Source organism: Aptenodytes patagonicus, chromosome 6, assembly GCF_965638725.1.
Source record: "Aptenodytes patagonicus chromosome 6, bAptPat1.pri.cur, whole genome shotgun sequence".
Lineage (NCBI taxonomy): Eukaryota > Metazoa > Chordata > Aves > Sphenisciformes > Spheniscidae > Aptenodytes > Aptenodytes patagonicus.
Window position 1 is genome coordinate 71909935 of NC_134954.1, and position 17777 is coordinate 71927711.

The 17777-nt window shown below is 38.9% G+C and overlaps 1 protein-coding gene across 10 annotated transcripts in view; it reads right to left on the reverse strand.

The window, feature by feature from the left end:
- Nucleotides 1-17777, reverse strand: part of QTMAN (queuosine-tRNA mannosyltransferase) — a 189950-nt gene that overhangs the window by 110576 nt on the left and 61597 nt on the right. For 9 of the 10 annotated variants that reach the window (XM_076343125.1, XM_076343129.1, XM_076343131.1 and 6 more), the window contains exon 2: nt 16827-17037. The exons of the other annotated variant lie outside the window; for it this stretch is intronic. In XM_076343125.1, coding sequence (XP_076199240.1) covers nt 16827-17008 — 182 coding nt within the window. In that variant the 5' untranslated portion in view covers nt 17009-17037. The remainder of the gene's footprint in view (nt 1-16826; nt 17038-17777) is intronic. 10 annotated transcript variants of the gene reach the window in all.

The window sequence follows — 17777 nt, forward strand, 5'->3', positions numbered from 1 at the left end:
CACCCTAAAAAAAATAAAGTCATTATTACTATCCTTCCTACTATTACCACCCCTCTCACAACCATCCTCTGGATTATCGTGCCTTTAGAGCACTCCATAAAATACAAACTAGACTTGCAGCATCTTGTCCTGCCTTTAGTTACACAACCCAGAAAAAGCTTTTACAAAAAACCAACCAAACAAAAAACAAACACAACACTTTTACAAGGTCTGATCTTACAAGGCTAACTCCAATTACTAAAACCCTACTTTGGCATATTGAAGAGACTTCAACAAACTTCAACAGCCACCCCCAAAAACCTTTGGTTTCTTTTTAAAATGACACTGGTGGGAAAAAAACACCATTAATCAAATTAGCTGTCTTTTCATTGAAAACAGGCATTTCATCTCTAATGATGATTCAGGCTTCCCCGAAGAAAAGCCGTGATTTAGTTGACCATTGATGCGCTGCCTTTCCAGCAGAAGGACACCCAACGCCCCTTCCGTACCACCGCTCATCCTCCCCAACGGCCCCTTCGCCCAGCAGCCTTCCCACCGCTGTGCACGGATACTCAAACACCAGCAGGTTTTTAAATTTTAAGTCAAACTCAGAATTGTTTGCCACTGGCACGTCGTAAGACAAACACGTGACGTGGGGAAACAAAGAGGTACCTCACAGAGACATATCTAGACAGAAGAAGGGCTAGTCTTTAATCAAACTCCAACTACTGCCCACCTAAAATCCAAGGGTGACAATGCATCACAGGGATAATGACAATTTTTAAAGATAGTAGAGTCACCATGTGTATTGCAAGTGTTTTCTAAGACCTTCTTCATTTTTGTCCTGGGCGTTGGCATCTTCATCTCTCAGCTGCCAAGCTGCATCTGACTCAGCATGAAAGGGAACGTGCATCCTATTTACAGCGGTGCTTAAACCTTATTCCATAAAGAGTTTTCCAAGAGCACTCACATCTATTCTTCTTAATATCCCTCCCACGTTAAGAAATGATTATCTAATACAGGGAGTAATCAGCTCATGGTCTTACTAGTCATCCTCCTTGACAAAGCAGGGAAAAAAACACCCAACTGTGAAGCATTAGAAAGTCAAGGTTCAAAACATCCACATTTATTGAGATCAACGCAAATTTATTGAGATCTCAATGCAAGACCACGTGCTGTCTCTTGATACAGAAATGCCTATCTGCTGGTAAATTCAAAGCCTGTATTTCTGCAATGGGCCTCTACCAGGACACATGCAATGTCACAGCGAAGGACGCACAGCCTGAAATGCTGGAAGAAAAGCTGGCGGCAGTTAAACCAGAACTAGTTTTAATGTCAACTTTAACACTACCATGCCAGAACGTGGTGAAAGACAGAAATGTCATGCTGTCCTGCCGTCAGCACTAAATAGCTTCCTAATCTGAAATACCAATATGGAAGTATGGACTAATAGATTATTAATTTATTACAGTGTTAATAATAGCAGCAATAATATTAAGAACCGGCCATAAGACAGCGCCAAGCATACCCTTCCAGGCGAGAACTTTATGGGCAGAGTTCAAGTGTGCACCAACAGCCATCCAGACCGATGCAGATTTGTTCACAACATGCCTTTTCTCATTTCATATCCCCTTCTCAGATCAGTTTTCTCTATATTACCCTAGGAAACGAGACATGCAAGGGAAAAATAGGCATTCTTGTGGTTCTTAGGAGCAAAAAATATGTTTGTGTAGAGTTATATGGAGGGCCAGAACACCTCCGATCGCTGAAGGCTAAATGAGTCATCCACTTCAGAAGAATGACCAGTAATTAAACAAGAATCTGTAAAGCTATTAAGTGCAAGTATCAATTTCAACCTATGACACTGAAGGGAAAGAAGCTTCCTATGTACTGAAACCATCGATATATCATACAGCGGAGTCGTTTGCAAAATAACCTCTCACCTAAGGAAATTCTTCTCCTTAGGAAGCCAAACAAAAACAATCTAAAATATTTATTGCCATCAATTTCATCCCTGTTCCATAAACTGCTTAAGAGACATGACATCATGCTAACTACCTAGACCCGTCTGGTTGATGATAGTCCCAGATTTCAGGCTGAAGACTAAACTGCAGGAGCATGGAAGGGTGCGAATCTACAGGTCATCACAGATGCTGAACACAAATCTGACTCGCCAAAGCCAGAGCTGACACTCCAGCAAATATAGAAGGTCTGGCGGTGGCAGAGGCTGACACCACAAAAACAAGTCTTGCAATATTTTTGTCTTCTTTTCAGCCTCCTTGGACTAGAAGTAGGAAGGCTTTCCTTTAAATGGACCAGACCTAATTGCTCCACCCTCCAGTCCGTGTATTCACAGTTCTGCTCCCGTATGGAAAGACATCCACAGCGTCTGAGCATATTTCCTGATGCGTTAGCAAAACAATCAGCAAGCCCCATGCCCCGATGGGACATTACGGTCTGTTTTCTACCAGTTAAGCATAGCAAGCTGTATCTCCCTTTGCTCCACGGTTCATTCTTCCACATTGCTAGACCTGAGCTATATGATCTTAAGCCTTTAGTGCTTTACTGAAGTCCTTTTTTACGGCTCATTTCCAAATCTTACTTGTCTAGAAGTATTTGTCCGTTTTTCCCTTTCTAGCCCCATACATCACTAAGTGCCAAGCACTTGGCAATCCAATATACACAAAAGAGGCTTCAAAGACGCAATTCTCAATCGTCTTGACTCAGGTTGGGACAAAGAAGGGGCAGGGACCCCCAAACGCATCGCTCCCTGCTTCTGCGGGAAGGAGCAGATGGCCGACTTCCAGATGGCCGCCAACCTCGTCTCACCAATTTCAACATCAGTATCTTGAATTACGTCTCAAAGGATGGTCCTGAGACAGACTGCAGGTCGCTGCCCACAGCTCCCGGCTACACGGCTTACCCACAAGCCAAAGCATTTTACAAAACGCAGAATGACAAGCCTGAAAAAAGGTTAAGACTAATTAAAGTTCGTAGCAGGGCATAGCTGAAAAAAAGTTCAGAAGTAGACGTTAAGGCAAAATCCATCTTAAATATATAGATTTTAAGCGTATCTCAAATCAGACGTTTTCTCCCCAGCCACAAACATCCCTTGCTTTCCACATGGCACCTCGTAAACCAAGGAAATGCCTCGGCACTGGTCATTTGTACCCAACAGGAATTAAGATGCAAACCTTTAAAAACCCAACCAACCCCAATGGTTTTGCTTTCAGGTCACCCCACAGCTGAGAACGGGCTTATTTTTCAGCTTCCAGACCGAAAGTCTGTAACAGCACTGCGAGAGCACTCACAAATGGGTTTGATCCAGCTTTAAACATGATAAACTTTCCAAGACTCAGTGAAACGGTGGTTAATTAATTTTAGCTTGAAGTAGCCAAAGAGTAATTTGTGAGATTTGTGTACCAGCTAAGCCTAATTTTAATGCAGCCACAAACTATATTGTTTCTTCATATGACCTTAATCTAACTCCTCTTTGGGGCAGTTAAAAAACTTTAAATCTACCAACAGGAAGGTAAAAAAACAATTCTGACTGCCACAGTAAGGAGCTGGTATGAATTAATGATTTCGTCAATTTTACAGCTTATATTCTTCTACAGTTTATGTAATAAATTAGAAAATTAAAATGTTACTGCTTTCTTACTCTGAGTGCATAATTTCCTCAAGAAGACTATTTCCAGACATTTAAAAGAAAAGTGTATTTTACAATAGGAAAAGTGAGTATACCGCATTTCAAAATCCATTAAAATATAAAATTCTGGTTGCAGGCGCAACAATCTGCCTAATTAGTTTTTCCTAATTAGCAGGATGCTCTAACCTCTTTAATAAGACTTCTGTGGACAGAATGTTCCATATTGGTTATCCATCTGAGGAAAAAAACTAAACAAGTACAGCTAATAGAACAAGCGTGGTTGGGCTTCGTGGTCAGAAGGCTGCTCTGGCACGTTAATACTGGCAAGCTGCAAAAACACGGAATATTCTACCTTAAATATACCACCGCTCACACTACGCACCCCTCCGCAACACTGGCATTTTAAAGACAAAATTAAAGATATTGCACACCAGAGTTAATGAAATTACAGTTTTAAATTCCACAGCAAGTGCTGGGAGACAAAAAAAAAAAACCCAAAAACCAAAAAACAACAGAAAAACAGCATATGTATGGACCAAAATACACTGCGGAACAGTGAGCTAAGGAGATAATGGGAAGGCAAACACCACAGTGACGCTGTAACAGCCCAGAGCGTGGCTGCGTAGTTGTTGTCCTCCACTGCAAAGCATTTACTTCGCGCGCACAGTTTTGTACTTTCCTCTTCATGATTCAGAGTCTTAGTATGTACCTAGCAATTAATAGGTAACAACGTTATCTTCGAGTCCCATCTTATCCAATAAAAACCAGTCTCGTCATTACTATATCTCGACCGTGTAATTCAAAGACTGCCGGTTAAGAGAAATGCAGAGCCCCAGCAACATCTGCGGTCAGAGGCAGATGCTCGAGATAAAGAAAATTCAGGCCCCGGTTTTGCTAGGAGTTTGCAGAGCAGCTGCTGAGCTTCATCTCAACAGCTGAAATATCCTTTATACTGCTTAAAAATGCAGAAAGCACACAAGTACCTCAGACTCCCTCCCTGCCACCAACTCATTCACCCCGCTCGCTCAGACATACCGACTCCACCCATGCTCTGAACACATTGGTCTCATCACCCACCAATGGACCTCTTGAAGGCACAGGAAAAAACTATTATATCCTTCACTTTTTTTCCAATCAGTACCTAAGAAAACTTAGGTACGAATACCTAAACATTAGAGTCACGTGCAAAATATAATCTAAGAACAGTCCCTTGAAAAATACCTGCTAATGGCAGGAGGTACAGAGACACCATAAATATTCTCTTCAAACATGCCCAAACTCCAGAGACGCCACGCAATCCACAATGTCAATGACCTTCCATACAACCGTTAACATTGGAAAACAGTATTTTAAAAGTATAGATGCCTACTTTTTAGTACGGAATGTATACTCTACTCATCATAACATAGCATGGCACATTAAAATCTAGATTTTTTTTTTTCTGTATTGATATGCAAAAATGTATACATGTATTTTTCAGCCTATTGACACCAGAATGCGTATTAATTCAATGCAAGACCACTCTCTAGGTTCTCTGCTCCATGTTAAAAAAAAAAAAAGGGAAGGAAGAAAAGGCAGGTTTTATAATTTCTAACTCATGATGCAATTTTGAGTAATTACATTAGACTCTGGTTTTCCCGTTCTGAAACTGCTCTCTACCACCTCTGCCTAAAGAGCTTCCGTCTTCTTGGGCAAGAGATCTGGGTTTAAAGCACTTCAGACCTGAATGCTTCAACAGCCACAGAAAACACTAAAGTCTGATTCCAAACTAGCTTGGGGCCACAAGATCCTTTGCAAGGCCAGCATTAAACGTTACAAGAGTAAGCACTACTGCAAATCAGACTCTACCTGTATAGCATCGAGTAGATGGTAACGCAAGCCTGGAGTAGATAGCTATGAGGACTCTGTAACCAAGTCCTCTTCCATATAGGTCTCTTGACTGATATCTTGAAGACATCATCTAAAGTGATCAGTAAACACAATGGTCAATTGACCCCAGACAACTGAACCTCTCTCCCAGTTAGGAAACCAAAGTTTTGTGAAAGTAATGGAGAGAAAAGGCAAAAGCAGCAGGGTCAGCAGGCATGACCTGTATGATACAAGGGCAGGTATGAAGTTACTATTTGCTCCTGGGATAACCGAGAGTCAGAAATACCAAGAGATGCGTTAACACCTGATGGCAATGCTGGGCTAACTCAAGTTACTCCCAAAGCACCTACCCAGTTCCTTTTCCTCCCACCTTGATACCACACAGCTAAGACTTGTGGATGTAACAATAATTCAGAACCAACTTTAGTCTAGGATGAGGACAGCATAAAAAAAAAAGTAATTTAAGGGCTAAAGTAAAAAAAAAAAAGAACAAACAAGAAAAAGGTCAGCCTACTACTGAAAACCAAAAAACTTCCAAAACTTGCCAAATATGGCAGAACAGGCTAGTTTTAGAGAACCCCTGCATTCTATCTAATCAAAACCTTCACCCCTCTCCATCCACACCTATTAACCTCCAACACGAGCCTCAGCCTGTGTCAAGATGAACTGGACATCCCTGAAGGAAAACAGGTCTAAAGCACACATTCGTTTTTTTGTCAGTGGCTACAAGGCAGACAGAAGCTATGTCTGGCACTATAAACAGTACGATGTAGCATACTTCCTTCAGAAATAACATCTTATTTTGGCTCATCTACAATTTATTACAGTATAGCTATACCAAGAGAAATTCTCCTTCTAAGTTAATTTAGGAATCATTTCACTCTAAAAAAAATAAACAAAATAAAAGAGAACGCCTTCGTTACAATTTTCCCTGAAATTCATCTCCCCTTCTTGCATAAGTTTAGTATCCTTAGCACTATTTCGTCAAATTCATTTGGCATATAACATTTTTAGCAGTTACGTTTTTAATAAAATTGATTACCAGGAAATTTCTGCATATGCACAGTTTAAAATAATTCTATTCCTCAGGGTTTAAACATAGAGATGTCGCTATGCATGATAACTGTTCCATGTTTAGCGAGTTACAACTATTCTGTCACGAGTAGGAAATGCATTTTGCTCACAAAAGCCAAAGGCACTGTCAAACCTGCAGCAATCTGCAGAACAGTAGGAAAAAAAAATGCCTGCAAACTAACTGCTACTAGATAATGGTCCCATTTATCGTTCTTAAATTCCATCTTTAATTAAAAATGGGATATGCTCTTACATAAATAAAAAATTGCAGATGCTCTCAAATTACTCCTCAATTTTTTTAATTCTTCTATATATCATATACATAGTATTATATGCATTCAAAAATTTCTTCATGTTATTACGTAATACTTGACCAAATGGACACACATCTTCATTATATGCAGAATATGTTATGTTAAAAAAATATTATCGGTCTTAAGGAAAACACCTTAAGTTAACAAAACTCGTAGCAGGAACACCACTTAACTACAACAAAATTTAAAGTTGAAATAAATTTTCTATTGTTTTACTTACAATAATTTACACCTTTTTTTTAAAACCATTTGATAAATCATTATTTTAAACAATTTAAGTAGTTACATCGCATAAAATTGGTGTGAGAGAAACATTAGGCCCGGTCTAGACACATCTTTCCTCATAATAATTATTAGAAACGATACTGTTAACAGGTATAAATTCTTCCAGTAATTCTTCTTCAAAAAGAAAATCACGCATTTGCTTTTGATGTTGTGTCCACTGCTGTTTCCTTCATTCTTTCAAGCGGCTATTAGACAGAAATATAAGCTCCAGTGTGCAACAAGTAAAATGGAAATTAAGAGAGCTAAAACGAAAAATGATGAACAAGTAGGCAAGGTTATAAACATAAACAACAAAAAAAAAAAGTGCTCTGAAATGGAAAGCATTCTTTAAAATGACTGTGTCCACTGGACCATCAGAGTGTACGTGCAGGAGGAAGGGAGGAAAAGACAGGGACGAAGGACAAAGGCAAGAAAGGGAAAATACTGTCCAAGGGAATAAGGAGATTGCGAAAACCTTCATTATAGAATGATGAACAAAAAAAAAAAAGCCTTTTGGTTGCTCTGTATTTGTCAAAGATATTCAAACAAATAGACATAATTTACACAGATTCTCAATATTTTTTTTTGAAGGGAGGGTAAATTAATCATCATAACGATTCAAAGCATACCAATAACAGGTATCGTTCCCAAGATACTTGGGCTGAATAGCATAAGAGGGAAGAGGAAGAGGAGGAGGAAGAGGAGGAGGAGGAAATAAATTGATCAAATCGCGGTTCGGGGGAGTCAGAAGTCCATCTTAAATTAAACGTATTCCATTGCACCGTAATTTGGCATATAGATTGTAATCAAACTACAGCCTAGGTATATGTTGTATGTTTAGGGAAGAAACAGTATCATAAACCACAGAATCAAGTATTTATGGGTCAATTTAGGTTAGCATTTCAGTTTGATTCAGAAGAGCATTTATGAAGCGGAATCTCACAACCATCCTCGCCTAGCGTGCCTCAGCTCACACCAGACTGGTCTCCAAGATTATGAACTGTATCCCTTCAGATGAAAGGGCGCCAGGAGGTGATGATGGTCCTGGAGAGCATTTAATGGACTCCAGCCTCGTCTTACAGACATTCAGTCCCTTAAGAACCAGGCTACACCTAGTCCAAAGTAAAAACCCCTGAATTAACGTGCTGTGTGGACGTTGGACCAGGAGCACCATTTCACCCTACTGCCTCTCCACAACCCGATCAAGTTGCACTACTTGTTAACAGGTATCACCTGCCTATGCAGTCATGGGCATGTTACAGTTCTGTATACAGTCGTAATCCCAGAGGAATCAAGGAGATAAAACCAGAAAACACCTTTGGGCACATTTTCTAGAGTGACCATGAACCTGGTCAGTGCCTTCAGAATCCACACTGAAACTCATGGACACCCACAGGAGATGCTAAGAGCCCACAGCTGGTGTGAAAAAGCATCTGTAGAAATACTGCTTGAACTTCCAGTCTCTACCACCCAAGCACACCAGAGAAAGCCCCTACCCAGTGGTCATGGCAGTCGTAGTCAACGGAGACAAGGTGAGCAGTTACGGCGCGAGTGGAAGTGAAACCAGCTGAGCAGGGTACTGAGCTCTCCGGTACGGGCGCTCGGGCTGAACTAGGTAACTGAAGTCCTGGTCTGTTGTAGACCGGCAACTGAGATGACCCCAGCTACCTGAACGAAGACTTTCAAACTTCAATGTATTTGGGTTAGGTTAATGCTTGCAATAAAAAAAAAAAAAAGAAAAAGAAAAAGAAAAAATAAAATATTAATGTTAACATAGGTCTTCTCCCAAAACTGTTGTGCTAAAAACATAAAATTTCTTTTAATTATATATCAATTCACAAAATCCAGCCAAGCTGTGAGTACTTATAAAGAAAGCTAGTTATTTATGACACTGGAATATAAAGCTATAAATCCAAATTATGTGCAAACCAAGCATCTGACAAAATGTGTATTATTTACTTTGTAAGTGCAAAAAAAAAATAATTTGAGATTAGGAAAAAAGCAGCACAGGAAAAAAAATTAAAAAAACAAACAAGATTTTACTCTTTATTAGATGCAAACCAAAAGCTTTGTTTCTTTCCCTTTGGAAGATCAAATTAGTGTTATGGACTAGAATGACAATGAATTATAGAAAGTATCATATCCTTTACAATATAGTACTGCGTATGTTTGTTATTCAAAAATAGAAGTGTAATCCATAACTAATCTAGAAATAAAATATATACACAGCAACCATTTAAAAGGACAGATAAAATACTCATTAAAATCCTAAGTGTAGAAATACTGAATCATAATGCACAATTTCATTACATTTTACTGCCAGCAATGTAAATATCAATTCTCCAGGTGATTCATAAAATTCATTTTAGAAAGAAAAATAAGGATTTCACCCGGCACTCGAGAACATAAAGGAAAACACGTGCCAGGGTTTGAAAAATCAGACTGTTCTTTCCTTGTCTCATCGGAATATTTTTCTGGAATTTCAGCAAATCTTTTACACATCAAATGGACAACTGCCATTTCACATTAGCACTTTCTATAGATCACCCAACAGTCCCAAGCAGCATCCTTCCCGGTCCTGCACCTCCCCTTGCATTGTGTTCATCATTCCCATCTTATTTCTGCCAAATTTGAGATCATATGTATACTTCCACTGACTTCAAAGGAAGGAGCCTGCACTTAAATTCATCTAAAATCTCTTTTAACTATCCAAATTGTGAAATTGCCTAATAATGGGACTGTATTAAAAAAAAAAAAAAAACAAGCACATTGGACAAATTAAACAACTAAAGTTTTTAGAGGGAAGCGTGCATGTGGGGGTTTCCACACAAAAATGTAAAGAAAACCTGTCACTTTTAAAATGAATAGCTACCATCTGCCAGCATTTTATCTGAGGCAAAGTTGATTAATGCAAAGTGAATGTTTAAGATCGCATTGCTGTCTGCCTGAATAAATTTCAGGTAGTTTAGTTAGGAAATTATTTGTCCTGCTTCTTAAGAGGGGTTTTTTTTTGTTGTTGTTATTGGATTCCTCCCCCCAAGCTTTTACGCAGCCAGACCTAAGAATAAAAACATTTGTTCTTAAATTGCCGTATTGTACAAGGACTTTGAGCGCCAGAACATTGTTTCTGGCCCCTCTGCGCCACGGCAGCAAAGTAATTAATCTGTCCGACAAAGGAGATCCCACCTCCTTCGCCAGCTTCATGAAAACTTTCAGGCAGACTCTCTCGGTCATACTGAAAAGTAACTTTTAGCAGTCTAATTGTGAACAGAGAAACCACAGCAGTGCTGTTATCCTCAATAGGAAACGATTTTGCCCTTAGACCTTACTTAATTTTTTACTGGATTACTTAATTTTTTACTGGATTAATTTTTTTACCAGATTACTTAATTTTTTTACCTTTATTTACAGTATCTTCCCAATTTAAGAAAGTAAATCTATTACAGAATTTAACCATTTTTCTTTTGTTAACTTTATCAAAGCATTGCTTTCTATGAGCGTTCTGATAAAAATCAAATACATTTGATTATATGTAGTAAACAACTTCTTTAGAAGCTTACTTTGAACAGTAACATTTTCAGAAGAAGTTTTCAGAACAGATTTCGGGCGATATTAACCTAAATCACACCAAACCCAGTTTTACATGTACGTTCCCGCGTTACGTACTTCCAGCATCAGATGGCCTCCAAGTTCTCCCTCATCAGAGAGAATTTCACACCCATTATTCAGGCTGGGACACCCTCTATTATCCGGGGCTACAGAAGTGGGGGGCATCATCTGTGATAAGTGGTGGAGCTTCACGCCGTTCCATATGGACGTATATTCTCTTTGCTTGTACTTTAAGCTGGCTGGACACCAGCCAGCTCCGGTCAGAAGTCACAAAGTTGTTTTAGCTCAGTACATGGTGCCTGCGTTTCGTATCTCGGCAGGGTTTATTGGTTTAGGGTCAACGCGGCACTAGGACGGCCATCTGGCCCCCGGTGCGAAGCTAGCTCCCAACCAGCTAGTTCAAAGAGTGGGCAGGATGAATGTCTACGCGTTTGCACAAGCCCGTGTGAACTAACCTTGGTGAACTCAACTGATTTGCTTAAAAAAAAAAAAAAAAAAAAAAAAAAAAGGCAAGCAAGTTTAGCACTCATGAAATTAAAGAAGTAATGACCCTTTACTCAGCTCGGGAGCGTGAAAGAGGAGCACGGGACTAAGCGATGTCTCCTGCACCCTCCCTTGCAGTGCGCTTTGCCCCTTTAAATGAAGGTTTTCTGTTATTCCTGGTTTGGACATCTCTACAGCAAGGTAAGAAGATCATTATTTGTATCCATCGGTGAGACTATAGAAATGAGTAAGTTACACCCACACAGTATTTTTAATCAAAGATGAGACCTGAACCCTGTCCTTAGGGGATACCGGCTATTACATTTAGTCACCTTATTTCTTCATGCCTTTATATCAACTAATCAAAGTACAAAGGACACCACCAGCCTATTCGCCAGGAGCACGTTCCACCGCATCTGACATAAAACTGCAGTTAAAACACACAAACGCTTCTTAACTTTACACTGAGCAACAAAGAAATGGCGTGAAACTAAGACCAGCTCTGGGTAGGAAATTATTCAGCAATTCCAAGAAGGTGAGCCACGTCCCATCTTCAAATGTAACAAAGTTGAGCAATAAAGACCAAAATACACACTCTTGGTAGTCGATACCATAAATGAGATTCAAGTTTTATTCACCTATATACAGAAGCAAACACCATAAAATATGCCAAAAAAAAAAAAATTTAGTACCAGGTGAACTTTTTTTTAATTTGCAGGTACACGGTAGGTACACGGTTATCTTTTATTTAACTAATGTACTACTCGCACATACAATTTATTTATTTCTTACCTGAGTATTATTAGGGCCAAATGCTGGGAAGGCCGCTAATGCAGGGAAAATTATTCCACTTCCTATGAAGATTCTATAAAGGTGCACTTTCAGCATTTGACATAAAGATGTAAAAGGACAGAAGTGTTCCCAGCACAAATGGGCATCTATGTATTCACCTTTAAAGAAATGGCTGAAATTTGCCCTGCCTTGCTTCAATTCACATCTTCAAACATCTTCCCCAGGACTTATTACTTGCAGGTATTTTTTTTTAAAAGAAAATATCTAGAAAACAGTAAGTACCCTAGCTTACGAATGCTCGCACGTGCAAGCTGTGTTATGTTTTCAGTGGGACTGAACTACTCACTGGAATGAAAATTTACAGGATCACCGTTTTAATTAAGAGGACATTTAAGCGACACCGGTCCATCAGTTAGTAAAGAATTCACCCTATAATAACGCATTTTCTCCTTACAGAACAGAATGAAAGAATCAGATCTGAAACAATCCTAAATCTAGTAGCCTTAACAGGTTATTTAAAAACCAAAACACATCTACATTATATACTGTTGGAATATACTATACATTACTGAACACCACACCCCCCAGGTTTGGGTTTTTTTTCAGAACTCTATTAATTGAAAACAATGATTTGTTTTCTCCTTTGTAAAATGTAAAAAGCATAGAGTTTGTCTTTAAAATATAGTTGTCAAATATCAAGGGGTATATATATGCTAACATTTACCCTAAGGGTATTTCAGGGCTAGAGTCTGTTACAAATAAAATCTTTATTCATATGAACAGCTACCTGGGGGGCAATACTGAATGTTACACATAATATTTATATATACATATTTACAATAATCTAGCAGTGCTATTAAAACAAACTGGAAGCTACACTGCATTTAGTCTCTCCATTTTGCAGATCTAAGTCTTATGCTACTAACTTTTTTGGGTTTGAATTACTTTCTGTAAAGGACAGTCGCTAAAATGCCAAACGCTTTCGCCTAGTGTGTCATATCAACTGTTTTATTATTTGAAATTTAAAAGATTGTTCATGGTAATAAAGAATAGAATTACAGAAAAAAGAAAAGCAATCTTTTTTTTTTTTTCATTAAATTCTGCAACAGTATTTTCAAATTTGAGAACTCTCCTTGAATTAAGAAGAAAGAAAAAAAGGGCTAAAAAAATTCTTTTTTTGTTACGTGCTTTCTAGAATTACTGAATACTGACTGTGTGCTATGGAAAACAACTTTAGACGAGATCAGACATCTACATTTATCAAAAGAGTTTAAGCTGTCTGAAGCGAGTTGGGAGACAAAGCAGACAACGCAGCAGCTCTGCAGACTGCCAGCAGCCTGAGGAGGTCACGTCTCTCTGCTGGACCTTCCTAATTTACGGAATGAAGATGATGTTATTCCATCAACCACTAACAAAACTCTGTAATTGTTGAAAAACTTGTCTAGAGAAAGCAGACGGTAATTCTGCCCTTTTTGAGTACGTTTCAAATGCTGTGGTTTGTAAATTGCCACCACAAGGATGAAACTCCTTGTACTAATGCAATGTCCAAACAGACACCTTCTTTCCAATTAAGGAAAAATCATGTGAGTCTCTGTAAAGCAATTAAGAAAGCTCTTAAAAACGCTCAGTTCTGTGGCTGCTGCACATCAATATATTAGACCGTTTCAAGTTTGCTTGCCAAGTAAGCCACCTTTAAAAACTCTCCTTATAGCCTTCCAAGTTGGAGGGACACGCTGCGTGCCTGATCTTCCCCATTCATCAGGGCTTCTGTCCTCCTTTAAGGAGATGAATGAAGACGTGAGCTGGTTTAATGACACACTGCACAATGAAGCCATGAAAACAGAAAAGCAACATTTTTCTAGAGAAACGCAGAACAGCCTTTGCATCGGGGAAATAATATAAATCTCTGCAGTGTTGCAGATAAAATACTAAGTGTCCGATACCTTCCATGATAGCTACATGTGTTCCCCTTGAAGGGTGAGGACATTTTCGCCCTGTGACAACTCTGGGTAAATCCCATTTTTGCATGGGAACATCATTTTATTGCACACCAAGACATCGGCTGCATGGTTCACAAAAGTAACATTAGGTGCAATTCAACTCAGCTTTAAGTCTTGCTCAAGGGAGTACATGTCTGTTCTCCACTAAGAGCATTTGCAAGTTCATCACATAAACTTCGTGGTCACTGCAGAGCGTCTGAATTTAACATCTATGAGTCTGCACTGCATACTCTGCTTCGAAAGCACTTTTTAAGACTGTTCCTTAACTCACTGAACATCACTTGAAAACTAACAAACCTGCCTCCTTCCCATAATCAGCTTATACGTATAAAAGTATAGATCTCTTAAAACATATGTATACGACTGCTGTATAGATGTATAGCAATATCAGACTTATTAGCGTCAGTATTATTTCTCATACATACCAGCATCTTGAAATAGAGTTTGAAAATAAAAATTTAGTAATGCAGCTGCATTTCCAAAAGTGTTTGCACTCGAAATATTTGTGACCTTTCTGTATTATTAAATGCACAAATAGAAACAAGGTATTTTTGAAATGTCACATTTATGAAAATCGCTCGTAAAAGAAAATTTTTATTCTCCCAATAACGTCAATATTATAAATAATGCAAATTTGGTATTTCCCACGACCTCACAAGAAGGTTGAAAAATTTAAGTGTGTAATTCAAAACACACACTCTTGCCAGTTACCAATGAGAATTTTGTCTTAACAAACTAATACCTGGGAAGCAGATCCTAAATGGTTACTAGCAAGCTAGAAATACAAGAATCAATGTTAATTTTAATCAATGTCTTTTCTAATAGGAGAGAGTAGTCAGCCGCATTAGGTTGTAGTCTGATGCACTTAGACTTTCAATTTAAGAAAACACTTGAAACATTCAATTACAAAACAAACATTAAAAATGTGCAAGTAAAGTAGAAGGTACCTCTAATCAGTTTTCCTCTCACCAGTCACATCAGCCCTTGTTCCTAAAATTTTATCCTGCCTGTGAGGATAAGGCACACACTTTCTTAAACATCGCATCTTTGTGAACTTTGACTATTTGATTCTGTCTGATCAAACCCTAAGAGCAACAGCAAAGAAAAGCTTTCCTCTCTTTAAGATGCTCTATTGGTTAGATCAGATCTATTTGCTGTCAGCAAAGGTTATATTTGCACATAAGTCTATGACAGATTGCAAGTTTATTAACTTCAAGTGAGTTTTCAAGCTGCTGGGTTGAGGTTTTTTTTGTTGGGTTGTTGGGGTTTTTTTGTGGGGTTGGGTCGTCATTCCCTCCCCTTTCCCCCAAGATGTGGGTTACTTGACAAATTGGAGTTAAGTTATCTTAGGTCAATGTAACTGTAAGTTAAACTAATGAAATGCATGTCTATGAGTGATGTCTGATTAGTTTAATACAGTTAGTGCTGGACAGCTTGGGCTGCTGACCTTGAAGGAACACAGATAACATTGCGATGCGTTGGAGGATGTGGTTGCGATACAAGACAAATTTACATAACAGTTTGTCATATACACTCCTCCAAAACAAAACTGTTGCAAAAGGAAAGCAATAGGAAACCAACGCTAAATGCCTCGCACAAGACAAACCCGAGGAAAATTAATTATAACATTTGGCTTGGGATGGTATCTTATTTTAAATACAAGCCAGAAGCAGGCACAGAAAAGGTGTACATTTATATAGTATGCATTCCAAAACGGATTAGACATTGTGTTGGGTAACACTGTTCAAATGCAGCCTTCCGTAGCACAAGATCTACTTTTGAAATATCATATTCCTTTCCCCAGCCAATTGTGTCTACTTGCTCCTGGTAACAAATACCAGACCCAGTTCTGAACTGTAACTAGTTAGCGCATCATTTAGGTGTGCTCAGAGTCCTGCTGAAGTTCATTCTGTGGCTGAAAAGCAGCTGCTCATCCTAAAACATCCCCGTGCATGAACGGTCTCTCTCCATGAAGGTGCAAAGTCAACCGAGTGCTCATTTACTACCCACGCCGTGACGCTCTGCTGCGCACCCTGAGCGGAGCATGCACCGTGCCATGCGGTATGTCACTGCTCAATACAATCATCTTACCACATCTCAACTGATCAGGTAGGCCAAGCAAAATCGCTGGGCTTAAAGACAGCTTAGTTCTGTAGTGACTGATTCTCACTACCTGATAGCTATCTGTTGACCTAAATCGTCTGCTTTTATCAGTCCAGGTTCTAGCTGATAGAAATTTGCCACTTACATAAATGCATAATTGACATCCACAGTTGCTGGCACATTACAGAACTGAACCGTCATTAAGATAAAACTGCTCCCTTAATCCTCCAGGTCAGCCCGAGTAGTATACTCTGATAAATCAGTTGCTAATAGATACATCGGAGCACAAGGGAGGAAGCTTGAAGCATTCACATCTGTGCCATCTTTGGCAATCTGTGAAGCGCAGTTTAAACCTTTCAGTGTTACTGAATTCACTTGATAATTTTAAAATTAAGACGTACATATACATCTATACACAAACAGGTATCCATACACTTGCACTCTTAGAGACTTTCAAGGACTAGCGATGCAGGACAAAGTAGTCTAAGAAACTCTAAAACATGGCAGTAATTTCCCATATTTATAGCCCAAGAAGTCAATGCAAGAAGAAAAACTTGTATTGTCCACTGCAAGTCTCCGTTTGCTTGCGCATATATGCTTGCGTGCACATAGCTGAAGATTCAGCTCAAGAGACCTGGTTGAAGGCCTCTCTGTAATTTGAGCTGTGAAATTACTCAATTCCTGGGTTACCTGTAATTAGTACTTGTTGGCACTGTTTGCATGAAATAAAGAGCAGCAGTCCGTGCTTTCCAATGCCACTTCTTGGCAGGGAGCGTACAGAGGACACAGTCTTCTTGTAGCTCTTCCTGGAGAAGATCCATCAGCTGTTTGTGGGAACCACCATAAAAGGCTTCAATGAGAAGAACACTCATTTTCCAAGTACTTCAGGTCCGTTTGGATTCTGAAAATGACAATAGAGAAATATTTTACTTTAGAAATACACCTTGTTTTATTTAAGAAAAGGATATTGGAAAAAGCAGAAACATATTGCAAGGCTTTACAGTGTCTTCATTTTTCCCATGAAATTAATCCTTCATATTATATTAATGAGTTTACTTCAGAAAAGGCTACTTAACAATTATATGACAAAATTATCACACCCTTTAGTTTTAACCATTAAAAGATACCATTTCTAATTTTTAAATGGATCAAAATGTGCAAGACCTCAAGAAAAAAACCCCAACAGTATTTTGAATTTCTTATTTTGTTTTCAATCAAGTATTTAAAAGCAGCTTTACTTTACACACTCTTAGGTACATCATTCTTCCATACGTTAGGGAATATGTCCATATAATGTAGTTTATTCATTTTTACACAAGTTTCTCCCTTTTCCTGGCGGTAGATAAAGCTAAAGAACAATTCAAACACACTTCAGCCCCAACAGTTTCAAAGAGCGGCGATTTGGGTAAGTGACTTAAAGCCAGAGAGCAGTCTGGGGAGATGCAGTCTGAGCATCTCCCCGGGACTCTCTCCTGCATCACTGGGAGCTGGGATCACCACCCGAGCAACACACTCCGACCCTAGAGGAGATGTAAACCATGTTGGTTTTTTTTTTTTTGGGTTTTTTTTTTTTTTTTTTTTTTTGAGTACTCCAAAATGGCTGGAAGAGAACAGTATCGCAGGCTTAAGGAAGCTCTCAGA